Source organism: Callorhinus ursinus, unplaced genomic scaffold (genome assembly GCF_003265705.2).
Source record: "Callorhinus ursinus isolate GAN/ISIS: 27379988/994484 unplaced genomic scaffold, GSC_fseal_2.0 scaffold2, whole genome shotgun sequence".
Taxonomy (NCBI): Eukaryota; Metazoa; Chordata; class Mammalia; order Carnivora; family Otariidae; genus Callorhinus; species Callorhinus ursinus.
In genome coordinates, this window is record NW_027397064.1 from 88,917,974 (window position 1) to 88,935,988 (window position 18,015).

The window sequence follows — 18,015 nt, forward strand, 5'->3', positions numbered from 1 at the left end:
TCTAAAGCCAACTGCTTAAGTAGGAAGCCTGACTTTTCCTCTGACTAGCTCTATGAAACTTTTCCTCAGTTTTATCACCTGCAAAACAGGGATAACAATAGAATTTTTGCATAGAATTAGGGCAAGAAAAAGTAAAGGAACTAAGAACCATGACTGGCACACGTAGTAAATAAACATTGTTCAAGTATTGGGAAATTAAGTTGGACTTGGCAAAGCAATGTAAGAGGGAACCTATATTCCAGGATTAATAGTGAAGATTTCAAAGGCTTGACATTTTTTTGGTTCCCAAACCTCTTTTATGGTCTAATGAAGTAACTGACTCTCCAGCAAAGTACACAAACAATAAATACCTATACAGTTATGCATATGATTATTGGATGCCCAAAGACCCCTGGCCCTCATCCATGGATTGGGCTAAAGTCTCCTGATTGAACTCAACAAAACAGACTATCCAAGGCAGAAAAGGGTAAAATTTAAATAGCTTAGATAATTGACATTCTACCAATATTTCAGAGGGAGCGATAACTTCAGGGTATGCTCTAGAAGGTAAAATTGGAATGAAGCAGAAAAAACAAAACCTCAGTCCAGTGAAAAATAATAGGGTCATGAGTATGTATTAAAAAATCTTTCATTACAAAGACAATGATTATCTGCCCAAATAAGAATATGCCTACAAATAAGACTTTACAAGAAAATAAATATTTCAATGAATTGAAAAGAAGCTCTATTATCATTATTATTTTTATTTTTAAGCTGACAGAGAAAAAAAATAACCAAATACTGATTGCAGAAAATTTACTGGTGTCAGTGTTGTGTGACTTGGTGCCATTTCTGAGCTGAGCAATTATACACTTTCTAACTGATGCATTATCATAATGGCTGTCAGTGGGCACAACATATGGTGCTATTTTTGTTTCCAACATGATATAAACCAGATTCTTTTTTCTCATTCTATTAAAAATAACACACCATGTTTGCCTCCTTCCTCAGTCAGGTAAGGAGAGGGGAGAACAAAAAACCAGTGTCTCCTTCTGGCTAAACCCCCTTAACCAGAAAAGTTGCATTTTAACTAGCAACTCTCAAAACTAATGCCTGGCTACTACATTTGCAGAAAAACATGCTACGACTGATATCATTTTAGTGTGAGACACTCATTTTAAAAATCCACCTCATTTGTCCTTATCTCTCTTCCTTTTCATCCCCAAATCAAATCTTTTATCTTTATATAATCAGGAACTTCTGCTTGTTATAATTAAATGAATATTTACCGAGCTGGGCTAGTTCTGTAACTGATACTTCCAAATACAGAGAAAAGCCTCTCTTCCCTCAAGCAACATGTATTCTAACAGTAAATGCTGTCATTTAATTCTGATTTCAATTTCTCTGTCTTTTCCTAATGAGTTTTATTTGCCTACTCTTCATCGCTTTTCTCTGCCTATTCCAGCATGCACTTTAGTGTGTGTGCGTGTCTGTGTGCATGTGTATCTTCTTTATTGAGTCTTTTACTCCTGTTTATTAAACCTATCTTCAAATCTCCAGAACTTTCTATGTTCTCTGATTCCAAGTCCATCATGTAGTTTTAGCCAAAACATGCTCTTTTTTTAGACACATTCAGAACTAGTAGTTTAGAATATTATAAGGCAGAAATAATAAATGATTATAAAATAATTTATTCAGTTCAATTCAAATATCTATTGGGTGTGTTCTAGGTTCCAAAGAGATGAGAAGCAGAATGCCTGCTCTCAAGGAGCTCTCTTTAAATTCCTTGTATGCCTCTGATAAGAAACTTAGCACACTGCTCCAAGTGTTTACATGCCTCAATCCTCCACTACATAGGAGCCGTTCAAAAGCAGAGGAAAAGTAATAGTCATCTGCATCCTACAGAGCCTAGCAGTGACTGACTGTAGAAGCTCAAGAAAAGCTGAATGAATCAAATCTACAAAACAGCTATCCTATGCAGACAACATGGACTGAGAGTACAGGCTGTGTACTGTTTTCAATATGGCTGAACACACATGGTATCTAGGTACACGTGGTACACATGGAACATAGAGCCAACCTAGGTTTCTGCATAATTCTGGAAACTGACCCCATATTTCATTATCTTATGATTAATAAATTGTAAAAATGAGTGTCCATATGGTACTCAAATAACAGTAATTCAGTCTATTCAGAGAAATAACTTGTCAATTCAGTAATAGGTCAGTGTCTGAGATGGACAGGAAAGAGCCTCAGCTATGTGGCACATTTAAGATGACCCTTTAGAGCAAGATGGTAATCCAGACATACTATTATCTACCTAGATATTAGCTAGATGAGTGTTCCTGGAAATTTAATTTAGTAACTAGTTCTAGGTTTGTCTGAATCGTCTACAATGAGCACCCAGTTTTCTGCATTGAAGTGTAGCTATGGATGACAATGCTGCCCTGAAACAAAGCTTTCTTCCCAAACAGGTTTCTGCACTTCTAGGTAATTATGAAGCAAATTCCACCCAGAAAGTGACTGCAAGAGGCTTGATAAGAACAGAGCTTAGTGTGAACCATTTTGGTATATGTGTTCCAAGTTTTAGGGCAATATTCAAGTTTAAGGAATGTTTTCATGAGGTAAACATGGAGAAGGGGGTTTCAAGGATTATAGTTTGAGCTGAGAAGGCAGTTTAGGGCAATGGTTTTCATACGGGGTGAAGGGGGAAGTTGCTCAGGTACCTCATATGATCCAGGAAGCATTCTCAAACTTGGTTGCTAGCTACAGACTGGTCTGGGCAGACAGGGATTTGAAGTGATATCAGCAAATGAAAAAATGAACAATAAAAATGTAGATCAATCCTATACATGTTAATTGACAAGGATATAAGGCAAATCTGATTGCAAATTTCTTGTGATTCAATTTGTTTTTTCTGTTGGAAACTGGCCATGATCTATTTTTCTAAAAGCTGATCCATATATTCGTAGTGACTTTGTTAATGCAACAAAGAAAATATTGCTATTCTTTAAAAAGGAAACTGCAGCCACTTCCATACACTGAGGGGCAATACAGTTTATCCTGGGGAAATATACTGTGGCTAAGACAGGTTCATAGGTGCACAGGTTCACCCAGGTGAAAGAGGTAGATCAAAAGGAAGTTAAACTGCTCCAAGGAACAAATAAGAGGGATGGAAGGGCAAAAGTGAGGAGTTGGTATCTTAGGAAAAGTAGTGAGCTAAGAGGATATGGGCGAGGTCTGGGAGAAGTTACGAGTAGGTGCAAGGGAGAAGGGCACCGCTGAGCAGGAGAAAAGCTAGGAAAAGAGTGACTGTGGGACTTTGCACTAAGTTCTGTACCTGCTGTCCTTCTACTCCATCAGTCTTGCCATCTCCCAAAAATCAAAGAATGGTGCTTTCGAGAATGAAGGAAGTAGGGCTATGTCTATGTTTGGAGCAAAGCAGAACAGGATAAGAAAAGGCAGCTGAAAGACATGCAAGGTTTGGAGATAGGAAATCAAAAATTGAACTGGCAGCAGAAGTTTGGGGCAAACAGTGGTTGGCAACCATCAGGAGCATGTAAGCATGACCCCCAAGATCCTCAGGAGTCATGGGGAGAGGGATGGATGACCCAAGTTACTTGGGATAAGGGATCCCATCATTTTTTCTGGATTTGTAAGAGTTATAAGTGATCCCCTAAGACTGAGGAATCTGGAGACATTCAGTTTATACTAAACTGATGACAAGATCAACATATTTGACAATTTTATTTACCTTTTCAAGTAGAATATTTTCTTTTCTGGAAAGGAAACTGTATTGAACTAGGTGGCTTATTTTTTATTACATATATTTAATTAATTTATTTCCTTAATAACTCTTCTGATAGAGGCAATAAAGCTGTAACTTTTAGCCTTAGGAGATAATTGGAAAGTCCAAAATAAAATGCCTAAATGTATCTTCTCCTTTTGTTAAGTGGTTCTTTAAGAAGAAATGTATGTATGATATTTCTCTTGTAGCTGCACAAATCTCTTCTAAGAAAAGTGCATGTGATAAAGGCAGGGGGTCATTAGAGGCCCTTTAATAATTGGACATTTGTTATTTTTTGCATTCTTACGTGTAGGAACAATGTCTATGAACAATGTTGTCCTCTTTGGGATACCTCTCTCCCATGCTGAGTACAGTAATGAAGAGTTTTTTACTGTATACAGAAAAAGTTAGCAAAATATTTCCACCATCAAACTACATTGACTGAATATCTTTTGAGTCAAAATACTTTTTAAGAAAAAGCTAATTGATATTTGAGTCTTTACTCCCTTTCTTTGCTTTTTCCCTGTGAATGTATATATACATAGTATATATACATAGTACATATGAACCACATATATGCATAGATGCAATGTAATGTAGGTGTGATTATCTAGAAATAGCCCTTGAATAAACTAAGACTCATAGATCAAGTTCACACAGCTAGGAAATGCCTCAGCATTCTTGCTGCATGTATCACCATATATTTCACTGTGCCTCTTTTGGTTTGAACATTTCTTGATACTAATAAACCATGGATTCTATTAATATAATTCATGAGATAGCCAGTGGAATACTGTATTCATAAGGGTACTTAGTTCTCAGTTGTTTGTAGACTATTCGTGTCAAACCTTAGACTGGCTTTTTCCTCTTGGTAGAAATATACTCATAGAAAACTGCTTTCTGACACTGAAATACTTAACTTCTGAAAATATTTAAGAATAAACCAAATATAAGAAGGAGGGGATCTTCTATTGATATGAAATATATCCTAAAATCAGACATACATGATTTCTGGATAAACTGTTATTTCTATTGGTAACACTTTTTCTTTATTATTGATACAGATTATTAAGAATAGACTGCCCTCATTGGTAACAACTAAGTTGTCTTTTGTATTCCTAAATGTAGCATAATGGCTTTACCCAAGTGTCTTAATTTAGACAGAGGTTAGTAGGAAGCATCCAGTTTACATAAGCCCTTCTAAATGGGAAAACAGAACTCTACCACATGAGTATTTTTAATTAACTAGAGATAAAAATAGTATATCAAAATGTTCCTTTAGGGAAGAGGTTGTGTACAGGAACTCTCATTTGCAAAAACTCCCACATGAGTTCAACTCTAGAATTATAGGTAACAACCCTATTTGCCATCCTTAAAGTCATTTCTCATATTTAAGAATTGATGAATTTTGTGACATATGGTTTTGAGTAAGGGGTCTGGTATATACTTAGGAAGATAGAGACTGTTGTATATCTAGAATCAATCTGCCTAGCACTGTGTAGACAATCCACGAAGATTGCTGAATGAAAGAAGTAGTGAATTAATGAACTCAGCAATGTCAGTGTTTCATTATTAGCATGTTGACTTCTCTATGTGGTACTTATTATATAGTGGAAGCAACATGACATGATCAAATGCCCTCTTTGGAAAATACAAAACAAGTGAACAATTTTTGGTAGTTATTTGAGAAAATCTACCATGAACAATATTGATAATGGCTCTAGAAATGCAAATTAATCAAATATGAAGGCATCCCAAATATTTAAACCTTTATTTATATATAGTAAACATCACAGAAAGGGAAGAGACATTCAAGAAGCAAAAAGGAGGTAAACAGAAATATTTGCTGTTTTTGGCCTCATTAAAAAAAATTCCTATTAGTGGTATTTGCTCTATGTCATATAAAAAATAATTTATATATAGACAACAAAGATAAATTTTCCCCAGAGAAAGAAGTAATTAGACATTTAATTCCACTAGACCCCCTAAATTGATAGCTGTTATGAAGGACTTTCCTAATACTGTGTTTATTAATTGACTACGATCAGAAGCCAAGTCAAGAATTTCATAATGAAGACCAAATATAGCAGGCTGCCTTCGAACACATATATCCAAGCACATATGCACTATTATTGTTTTAAAATTCAGGGTGAATATAAATAATTTACCTGACACAAGAATAATGAGCATCTTAGCGTTGGTAGCTAAGAGACTATGGAAGAATTTCAGGGTAGCTGGGATATCTTTTACATAATACAGCATCTAGAAATGAAAGAAAAGAGAGATTAGACACTTTTCTATGTCAATGTCTTTGTTACTTGGGCTAGATAGTCATCAGAAAGTTTGATTTTCAAGTTGAGAGTTTTACTCAACAAAACACTTTAAGAATTTAAAAATTAAAGATGTTATATGGAGAAAGAAAGTAATAATGTGATAAAATATTTGAGAAAAGGGAAAACTATGGTATTTGCTCAATTACAGCCAAATAGTTTTAAATTTACTCTTTCTGACTTCAATAACAGAGACATTTATAGCTGGAGATACTTAGTCTCCACTCCACATTGGGGCATCGATTCTATGCTTACTCTACATTTTGTGAATTATAGTTCTTCTGGGAGAAGATGGTGCTGGCACCAAAAAAACAGACCCCATTTCATGGAACATTGCTTTAAAATTAAGGCCCTTGTACCAGCTTTACCATATGCTCACAGATGCTTTTTTTAAATCACAGAAAATATGGCAGGCTCTGATGTTGACAGATTCTCTAGGAAAATGGACTGAATAAAGCATGAGGTTACATACTTGGTCACAAGGTGCTAGGGGTCAACCCACCCCTTTTTAATAACTCTGGACCATCTCTGATGGAGTTCAGGGAAAGGCCTTTCCACTCAACACAGGCAGAGCCTAGAATTATACATTGGCAGTGGAAAATTTTCCTTAATGGCTTGCATCCCTGGAATCTACCCCCATAGATACTTACTTCTTAAATCTCATCTCCATCTCTCTTGGGCAATAATTTAATATTCTATGTAGATGCCCATGATAGAATTTTTTGCATTAAGCAAACACAACTTAAACTACGCCCCTTTCACATGAATGAATGAAATAAAATGGAGCTGCACATGGCCTATGCTGCTTCGGGACCATATTTAGTATCATGTCATCCCATGCTGTTCATGACAGAGATAGGTACCCAGATACATAATCCATAAGATGGCTAACAGCCTATGATGTGACCTGGCTAAAAAAGAGGAGGTGGGCCAGAAGAGATGCTCTGAAATTTGATCTAATAGATACTGAGATTCTCTGAAGTTGACTGTGAACATTAAGTTGAAAGAATGTCATGAGAGTGTTAAGACTATAAGGAACAATGAAGAGACAAAGATATAACATAGGGAAAATGTATCCTAGACAGGGAGGAAGATAGGGGAATAGAATAGTAATGCAGAGGAAGCAGAGTTGCTCTAAGAAAGAAGGAAGATACATGGAAATTTTGAGAGAAATAGAAGAATGATCTCTGAAGATGCGACATTTTATAACAGGTAAAGAATGGGATCCAGAGTACAAGTGGAGGGACAGGTTTTTGATAAAAGGAGGCTTTTGTAATTAGATGAAAGAGATGTTGGGTACAGATGCAGCTGTGTTTATAAATTTGGAGGGTGAAAGATGACTTTCCGTCTGATGATTTCTCTTTTTGCTATACAGTATGAAGTGAGGTCATCAGCTGGGAATGAGTGGTGGTGGAGGGGTTACAGGAAGTGTAAGGAGAGAGAAGGAGGTATGAAATAGTTAATATGAGGAGGGAAGAAATTAAGTCTAATAGAGAAACAATATAGGCTTGATGGACAATTTAAGTACTCTCTTACAGGTAAATGATTTTGTCAGCTAGGAAAGCAGAGGTGTAGGATTGCTTGGATAACTAATGTTGGAGTCATTTCTTCCTTTGATTTCTTGTAAGTTTATTCCTTTGGGATGACTGCACTTGTGGACTGTGGAAAGATGTCTCTTACTGTTAATATTGGTATTTCTAAAATATACACATTTTCTGATGGTAGACAACACCCAAAGTCCATACACTCATATGCTATCCAGAAATATCAGTGATTCTCATAAATCCGTCCCCATAACATCTAATGAATGGTCACCCCCTTTCCAAGAAACCCTCCAGTGTATTTCTAAGAAATACACTATCAGTGCTGGATCATGGAAATAAATTCCTACTGAATGACTGACTGATATTGGTAATCTTTATCGACCTAAGAATGATCTAACCTGCCCCTTCTGCCACATGCACACCAGCCAGGTCATCAACAGAAGGGAAAGAAAGGATTCAGAAAAACTCTGGGACATCAGTCCATCCAGACCATTAGAGCTGTGCTAGAATATGTTAACACTCTACTGCCCTCAAAACTATCTATGAACTTCCAATCCTACAAAAATTAATTAAGCCAACATTGAAAAAAAATCAGTAACTGAAGGTGTTTGAGTATAAAAAAATTGGCTTTTTGAATGTTACAGAGAATCTCTCAGTACTATCAACATCTTTATCCTCAATCTGGACAGATAATGTTCACTTATAAAATCAGAAACCAGATTTTCATTTTTCTTCCTAAAGGTAGAATATTAGGCATTCTTCATACATATTTCTGAAAAAAAAAATCTTTCTGAGAATATATAACAATAAATATTTCTTACCTGAATCATATGAATAAAGTCCCACTTCTGAAATTCTTTTTTCTCTATGATTCTATTTTGATATTCAGATGATGTCTCCTTATGCCAAGCAAACTTTATGTTCTCGAGGTTCGATGTCTTGGCTACAAGCTCTAAAATATAGAAAAGAGATGGCACACCAACAATTTTAATTGCAAATGCAGAATCCATTTCCATTTCGAATTTTAATGCAATCAATGTTATATACATAACAGATATAAAGCACATTTTTCTTTTTTATGTGGCTCTGGAAGACCAGAGAGTTCATCCTGATATTTTTTTTCTAGTAGTAAATGAAATTAGAGATGAAAGAAAGAGTCAATAAGAAATAATTATGAGAACCCTGATCAGACATTGGTTACATTATCTCAGTATTAATGGGGAATCAACTGGTGAATTTTATCAGTGGAAAACAAATGATATGATTCTGTAACCCAGGAGCCAGCAGACCATGGCCCATGGACCATATCTGGCTCGCCACCTATTTCTAAATAGACTGAAAGCTAAAAACATACTATTTCACTTCCTGACTTTATGCCTTTCATATCTTATGCTGTTAGATTTTTAAATGGTTAAAAAAATCAAAAGAATAACATTTGATGATATGTGAAAATGATATAAAAGTCAAACTTTTGTGTTTATAAAGTTTTATTGGAACATATGAACACTCAGTTTATCAGCATCATCTTTGACTGCCTTGGTGCTACCATAGGAAAGTTGATTGGTTGTGAGAGAGATTGTGTGGCCTAAAAAATATTTACAGTGTGTGTTTTTTCAGAGAAGTTTGCTGACTCCTGCTATAATCCATTAAACATAAACCCTTTAAGAGCAAGGATTCTGTTTAAATATTTCTGAATGAATTAATGACTCTGTCTCTAAGAATAAACATCAGAAATAATAGCTGATGACCAGGGAATAGAGGAGTCAGTAAAAAAAGAAATCTAATTATTCACTGTTCGTATTTCTGAGGTGTTAGTCATGTCTGCCAAGAAAACAAATTAAATATCTTATTTTCCCAATAAGCTTATAAAGAACATACCCTAGTGACTATGTTGTTAATGACTGAGGGGACAAATTTGGGATGATAAGCCTTTTAGGATAGGATTTGACATAGAGCACCATGGGTTACAGGTACCTTTGTACTTGGCAATTTGCTCAGCACTTGGCTCAACAACTTCATTGTTGATATGAATTCCTGGATATTGAATCTGCACTTTGGAAAGAATTTGAAGATCAATTTCACCTAGAAGACAAGTATATGGAATATATAATGTAAGTCCAGAAAGAAATGATTAAGAATAATTTGAGGTAGTATATTATGTCTTACTTGTACTAGGAAAACCCAACATAAAGAATAATGCTCAACTGTTGCCCTGCCATGTTGTCTATGATGCAGAACAGGTAGGTTGTAAGTAGGAATAATAATATGACTTGAGGAGGGCTATAATTGTTATTCCTTCCTTCATTCATATAACCTTTATTTATTTTCTATTACCATATTATGTTAAATCTAAGATGCCATTGATTCTAGGACTCGGTCAACTCTTCTTTTTGTATCACTAGATCAGAAAAAAACACTGTCAATTATAATTTTAAGATTCCATCAACTGAAAGATGTATCCCAAATTCAGAAATGTTAAAATATGAAAAAAAGCACCTGAGAATTGATAAACTAGGCTAGGCCAGAAGCATATAAAAATATGTCAGAAGAAAAATATGTTAGGTACAAAAAAAAAAAGATTAAAAAGGTGTCAGACATTCACTTTCAAATACACCATGGTCTAGTGGAAGACACAGGCATGAAAGGAACCCTGTCAGGTTGGGCCATGGTGGGGAGAGGAAAGGAGACAGTGAGGAAAAGGAAGGAGGAGAGGTCAGAGAAAGGGAAAGCCTTATGGAGGGAGACCCTCCTTGAGCTCTGTGTTACAGGGTAAGTGGAAGTTAGCTCAGAGACTTCTGGGAAAATGAGGAATTGCAGGCAGATAGGACACGAAGATAGAGACATGAAGTCAGGGAACAGAACGGTATATATGGACTACTGGCACTTCAGAATTTTGGAATATTCGACAAGGCAGGCATCCAAGCAAAAGGTGATTCCAGTGAGGTAAAATGGAAAGGAGGTTATGGTAGAATAGATATGTATTCATTAATTCATGCACCAACAATTAATTGCATACTATGTGTCCAGCACTTCACTAGGCTCTAGCAAATAATGTTAGGAAGAGCACAAAGATACCTGCCCTGATGAAAACTTACCATGTAAATGATTGAGTGAGAGAGATGGTGATAAGTTTGATGGGTTTGAGTTCCAAACCTGTCTTCTCCACTTACTAGGTGTGTATAACTTTTAGCAATTTGCTTTACCTCTCCAAGCTGTATTTTCCTCATCAGAAAAATAGCAATAATGATAGCACATAATTTATTAATTGTGAGGGTTCAGTGAGAAAATGCAATATAAAACTCAGTGTAAAATAGACACTCAATAAATAGTAGCTTTTCATTAGTTTTATTGCTTTCATTGAAAATAAAAATATCTCCTCTGTCCCTATTGCTGATGTCTCCAACTTAAGTTCTGCAATTTTATTCTCTAAGGTTATGATGTTTACCTTTACTAAAATAGATCTATGTGCTGGCAAGACTAGCCTATGAAAATGATGTTAGTCTTTAACATTTTGGTATAAATGACATTAACAGAACCTCTACAAGGTTGGATATGGCAGGCAACAAAAGCATAAGTCATAAGACTAGAAGGTCTGGAAGAAAGGAAGTGAGGAAGATAAATCAGGAACAAAAGATGCTAGACTAGGAAAAAGGGCAGTCAAACAGCACCGTGAGAGCCCCAAGTGCTGGTAATAGGAGCTGGTGGGGATGGGGAGGGGAAGAAGTGGAAAGGAAGCTGAAATGGAGGATAAAGGAACTTATGTGACAATTTTCTGGCCTCACCAACATGAAAACTTTTATACTTTCTGTAATAACTCTAGCTGCCACTTTTTGGCCACCTACTATTTGTCAAACACTGTGCTCGGCACTACTTGGATCATCTCACTTAATCCTGACAACAAAGTTATCACAAACTCTGCAATATTATTCCCAACCAGATAAGCTGATTAAAGTAATTTGACACTCAGGAGATATTAATATGCCTAAAGTTTAAGGCACATTTTTCTGACTCTAAAGAGTTTGTTCTTCTAACTACTTCATACTAAGAAATAGGAAGATACCAAATACTAAAAGGGCATAAGAAGTTTTTTTTTCCTTCTTTGCAGTAATTATTTTTAAATGACAAAAAAATAATAATTACTAGGGCAAAAGGCTGATAAAGAAAAGCTGTGGACTAATGAGAAATAGATTCCAGCTTGCCCCAAAGGGCCAGAGGCCAGAAATTCTATTCTTGCCTCTATCAACATTTTAAGACAGAGAGAGCATGTGAGCAGGGAGGGGAAGGACAGAATGAGAGGGAAAGAGGGAAAGAGAGAATCTTAAGCAGGCTCCATGCCCAGCTGAGAGCTTGATCCAGTTCTCAAACTCACAACCCTGGGACCATGACCAAGAGTCAGACACTTAACCAACTGAGCCACCCAGGCATCCCCAACCTAGGCATATATTTTAAACAAAAAAAGTCATCATTTCTGAGGATCCCAAATCCAACATTTTGAAACTCAGAAGGTTGCAATAATTTTCTCCTTGGGGCTTGATGAGGTCTTCTTCCCCTAAGACGAACCCCAACATTTTGGATCTGCCCAGATGGCAGAATGTATCTAGCACAGCCCCAAGGTATATTCCAATATTGTTATTTTCCCAACCAGCAGAATGTTCTACCACAGTCAGAGCCAGCCAGTCCCTCTTTTTAGGGTAATGATGGAGGGCACAGTATTAGAATAGCACCTGAGACATGGAAACCATGGGTTTACTAACAACCTCTGGACTGTGAGTCCATGTATGGACATAAACCCTCTGTGCATTCTCTGCTGGATCCCTAGCAGAAAGGAATGAGCAACAGAAGGAGATAATGAAACTATTTCATCAGGAATTAGCACATAAAATCCATTTCTGTCTTCATAAGTTGAGTAACCACACTTCCTGTTTGCCAGGGACAGGTATACTTTATGCTTGTTGTGCTGGTGTCCCATCTGGTTTTATTCTTGTCCTTTAATTTTTAACCAAATATTATTATTAGAATATTATTTTTGCAAATAGTTTTTAATAACTATTTTATAAATTGACCAATATAATAAAAACCTGTTTGATAAATAAATATTTTTTAAATTATAATTTTAATTATTTACCCACTTCCTACAACTCTCACTCTTTAAAAAAAAAAGATTTATTTATTTTAGGGAGAAAGAGAGTGGGGGGAGGGGCAGAGGGAGAGGGAGAGAGAATCCTCAAGCAGACTCCCCACTAAGTGTGGGACCTGATGCAGGGCTCAATCCCAGGACCCTGAGATCATGACCTGAGCCAAAATCAAGAGTCCGATGCTCAACTCACTGATCCATCCAGGTGCCCCTATAGCTCTCACTCTTAAAAGTATTCTGGGTTTGACAATAAATAATGCCACCATGCTTATGAGACACTTATTCTCACATGCTATGTTTATTATTTATATTTATATTATATATATTATTTATAATGGACTATATTATTTCTTATTGTAATAGATTAGATGATAGATAGATGATACATGGATAGATAGATGATACATAGATAGATGATAGGTAATAGATAGATGTAGAGGTCACTCAAAATATAATACATTCCTTGTTCTCATACCCTACATAGTTTGCTTTCTAGTATCCCTCAGAAATAGGAGACATGCATTTAAAAAAATGATTTATGTGAACACCTTCCTCAACAAAAAGAGAATAATAAAGAGGTAGTTCAGATGTTCTATAGTATTATGTCCTATAGTCTAGCCTAAACATCTAGCATTTAGTTATAAATATATTTTTTAGTACATTACCTATACTGTTCACTATCCATCCAGTCTCCCAAGCTTAGCTCCTTCCTTCTTTCTCCTTCTCTAGCCATGCATAAATTTTCCTCCTAAATGTTTCTTACTTTTTTCCATTCCTATTAGCAATCCTTGCTCAGGCCCAAATTATCTATGTCTTGGAATTCTGCAAAAATACCCTAAAAATTCACCCTATCTTTGCTGAACTTTGTCCCCCAAAGCCATCACTACAACAGTCATTCAAAACTCTAAGCTAAGCAAGCCCATCGCTTCCCTGCTTAAAACCTTCTGACTAATCAACTAGATAAAGTCCAAGCTCTTAAACTGAGCATAGACCACTCTGCCTGCTTCCTGTTATCTCTCACAGCTTCATATTTTGAAACTTTTGGCTCCAGGAACCTTGAATTTCTTGCATTTTTACCGTTCTTTCTCCCCCACTGCCCTCCACATACACCATGTTCTTCTGTGCTTTTTTTTGTCTTCTGCCAGGAATTGTCTCCCCTCACTTCCTTACCTCATCTAACTCCAACACATCTTGAACTATTCTACATATGACTGATTACCTTGGTAGTCTTTCCCACAGAGCCTGGAAGTAACACTAAAATCCTTCAGACAGAAACTACCCATCAATTGACTGGAGTTGGCAACACAGATAAAACCTTGTGTTCCCTAATCTAAATTATTGCTTTACTTCACTTATTTTATTCACTAGCAAAGACTTGATTCTAATGAGTTTATTAAAAAGTATCAAGGACTCTAAAATGCTAGATTGAACAACTGAGCAGGTTTGATCATCAATCACTGAAAAGCATGTGAGGGGTTATCTGAACTGTAGTACTGTGAGCCAGCAATGAGAGATTCAAACAAACAAACAAAAAACAAAAACTAAAAAAAGAAAGAAAAAAAAAAGGAAGGAGACCATTTGTTCTTTCTTTCTCAACTGAATCTTCCTTAGTAGGAGCCATAACATTATGAATGTGTTCCACTATCAGACATTAAGCACCCTATAAATGCTTTTAGCACACAAGCCAAACTAATGTGCCAAAAGAATGGGAGAAAGTAAACTAGAAATGAATAGATCAAATAATTCAGAAATGCTCAGCAAGTTCAGAGGTAAACAAAAGAAATGTGGAAGCCAGCACTTTTATTGTACTTTGCAAATCCTCCTGGAAATCCTAACTTTGAGATCCAAGAAAACAGCATTTAAGGGGAAAAAGGCAATACATGTTTATCTCAAAGTCAGTCTCTTTTTACATACGATCTCTTATTAGGCATTGCTTGATCATAATTCTCACAATTGTGGACTACTTATTTATAACATTCTAAGCCTTCAGCTACATAAATGCCAACAGTTGTTTGGGTTAACTAAAGCCTTATTATGTGTTTCCCCTTAAAGTTTTGGAACAAAATCTGCAGTTTCCTGTGACAAATGGAAAAATTATAATTATTAAACAACTCTATTTCAATATACTATCCTTCTTTTAGAGTCTGTGCATTTTATGATGATGTAACTGATTTTCCCAGTTGGTTAATATGTGAAACGAGCAAAGTTGAGAAAATTCAAATGTGTCAAAATGTTATAGAGTACTTCATTTCAATGTACAGTGTTTAGAAAGACATGCACCAGTTTACAATCATTGGTTATCTCAAGTGGTGGAATTATAGGTTATTTTTCATTCCCCCTCCCACTTTTTTTTAACCTTTCATTCCAGAATTGGAAACCTGTACTTCCACTCACCTTCATCCATTTTGCCCATTCCCCCAACCAATTTGTTCTCTGTATATAGTAGTCTGTTTCTGCTTCACTTGTTTGTTTTGTTTTTGTTTAGATTCTATTTATAAATGAAATCATATGGTATTTGTCTTTCTCTGATTGACTTATTTCACTTGGCATAATCCACGTTGTTGCAAATGTCAATATTCTATTCTTTTTTATTGCTGGGTAATATTCCTCCATGTGTGTCTGTGTCTGTGTGTGTGTCTGTGTGTGTGTGTGTGCGTGCGCACGCACACGTGCATCTTTATTCATTCATCAATTGACAGACACTTAGGTTGCTCCCAAATCTTCGCTACTGTAAATAATGCTGCAATGAACACAGGGATGCATATAGCTTTTTCAAGTTAGTGTTTTTGTTTTCTTTGGGTAAATACCCAGAAGTGTAATTATTGGACTATATGGTATTTCTATTTTTAATTTTTTGAGGAACTTCCATACTGCTTCCCACAGTGGCTGTACCAATTTACGTTCCCACCAACAGTGCATGAAAGTTACTTTTTCTCCACATCTTGCCCATTGTTATTTCTTGTCTTTTTGATACTGGCCATTCTGACAGGTGTGAGGTGATATCTCATTGTGGTCTTGATTTTCATTTCCCTGATGATTAGTGATGTTGAGCATCTGTCTATGTGTTTGTTAGCCATCTGTATGTCTTCTTTGGAAATTATCTATTCAGATCCTCTTCCCATTTTTAATTGTATTATTTGGTTTTTCTGGTGTTGAATTAGGAGTTCTTTATATATTTTGGATATTGGCCACTCATCAGATATAGGATTTGCAAATATCTTGTCCCGTTCAGTAGGTTGCCTTTTTGTTTTGTTGATTGTTTCTTTCACTGTGCAAAAGACTTTTGTTTTGGTGTAGTCACTATAGTTTATTTTTGCTTTTGTTTCCCTTGCCTGAAGAGATGGATCTAGAAAAATGTTTCTAAGACCAGTGTCAAAGAGATTACTGACAATGTTTTATTCTAGGAGTTTTAGGATTTCATGTGTCACATTTAGGCCTTTAATCCATTTTGAATTTAATTTTGTGTATGGTGTAATACGATGGGTCATCTTTTGTATGTAGCTATCAAGTTTTCCCAGAAACATTTACTTAAGAGACTGTCTTTTCCCCATTGTATATTCTTGCCTCTTTTCTTGTAGATTAATTGACCATATAAGTGTAGATTTATTTCTGGGCTCTCTATTCTGGTCCATTGATCTATGTGTCTATTTTTGTGCCAGTACCATACTGCTTAGATCACTGTGCTTTGTAATATAACTCAAGGTCCAGAATTGTGATGCCTCCAGCTTTGCTTTTCTTTTTTAAGTTTGCTTTGGCTATTTGGGATCTTTGGTGGTTCCATCCACATTTTAGAATTGTTTGTTCTAGTTATTTGAAAAATACTGTTGGTATTTTGATAGGGATTGCATTTAAATATGTAGATTGTTTTGGGTACTATGGGCATTTTAACAATATTTGTTCTTCTAATCCATGAGCATGGAATGTCATTCTATTTCTTTGTATCATCTTCAATGTTCTTTCATCAGTGTTTTATAGTTTTCAGAGTATAGATCTTTTACCTCTTTTGTTAGGTTTATTCCTAGATATCTTGTTATATTTGATGTAAATGGGATTGTTTTCTTAATTTCTCTTTCTGTTGCTTCATTATTAGTGTATAGAAATGCAACAGATTTTTGTACACTGATTTTGTATCCCGCAACTTTATTGAATTCATTTATCAGGTCTAGTAGTTTTTTGGTGGAGTCTTCAGGGTTTTCTATAGAGAGTATCATGTCATTTACAAATTGTGAAAGTTTTTCTTCTTCCTTACTGATTTAAATGCCTTTTATTTCTCTTTGTTGTCTGATTGCTGTGGCTAGGACTTCCAGTACTATGTTAAATAAAAGTGCTGAGAGTGGACATCCTTGTCTTATTCCTGACCTTAGGGGAAAAGCTCTCAGTTTTTCCCCATTGAGGATAATGTTAGCTGTGGGTTTTTCATATATGGCCTTTATTATGTTGAGGTATGTTCCCTCTAAACCTACTTTATGGAGGGTTTTATCACTGATGGATGTTATACTTTGTCAAATGCTTTTTCTGTATCTATTGAAATAATCATATGGTTTTTATCTTTTCTCTTATTTATGTGATGTATCACATTGACTGATTTGCAATACCAAACCACCCTTGCTTCCCAGGAATAAATCACACTTGATAGTGATGAATGATTTTTTTTTTTTTTAATGTATTGTTGGATTCTATGTGCTAGTATTTTGTTGAGGATTTTTGCATTTATGTTCATCAGGGATCTTGGCCTGTAGTCCTCCCTTTTAGTGGTGTCTTTATCTGGTTTTGGTATCAAGGTAACGCTCGCCTCACTGAATGAATTTGGAAGTTTTCCTTCTTTTTCTATTTTTTTTTAATTGTTTGAGAAGAATAGGTATTAACTCTTCTTTAAATGTTTGGTAGAGTTCACCCATGAGGCCATCTGGTCCTGGACTTTTGTTTGTTGGCAGTTTTTTGATTACTGATTCCATTCTGTTGCTGGTTATTGGTCTGTTCAAATTTTCTATTTCTTCTTTTTTTTTTTGGTTTTGGTAGTTTATATGTTTCTAGGAATTTATCCATTCCTTGTAGGTTGTCCAATATGTTGGCATATAGTTTTTGATATTATTCTCTTATAATTGTTTGTATTTCTGGGTGTTAGTTGTTATTTCACCTCTCTCATTTGTGATTTTATTTATTTGAGTCGTTTCTCTTTTTTTTCTTCATTAAGTTGGTGAGGAGTTGATCAATTTTATTTAGTTTTTTCAAAGAACCAGC

The 18,015-nt window shown here is 35.6% G+C and overlaps 1 protein-coding gene across 7 annotated transcripts in view; it reads right to left on the reverse strand.

The window, feature by feature from the left end:
• The window catches only part of HNMT (histamine N-methyltransferase), a 156,239-nt gene that overhangs the window by 91,114 nt on the left and 47,110 nt on the right, over nt 1–18,015 (reverse strand). For 6 of the 7 annotated variants that reach the window (XM_073884486.1, XM_073884487.1, XM_073884491.1 and 3 more), the window contains 3 exons: nt 9,615–9,722; nt 8,462–8,592; nt 5,935–6,028 (listed from right to left, as the gene is read on the reverse strand). In XM_073884486.1, coding sequence (XP_073740587.1) covers nt 5,935–6,028; nt 8,462–8,592; nt 9,615–9,722 — 333 coding nt within the window. The remainder of the gene's footprint in view (nt 1–5,934; nt 6,029–8,461; nt 8,593–9,614; nt 9,723–18,015) is intronic. The other variant, XM_073884480.1, reaches the window with a different exon arrangement.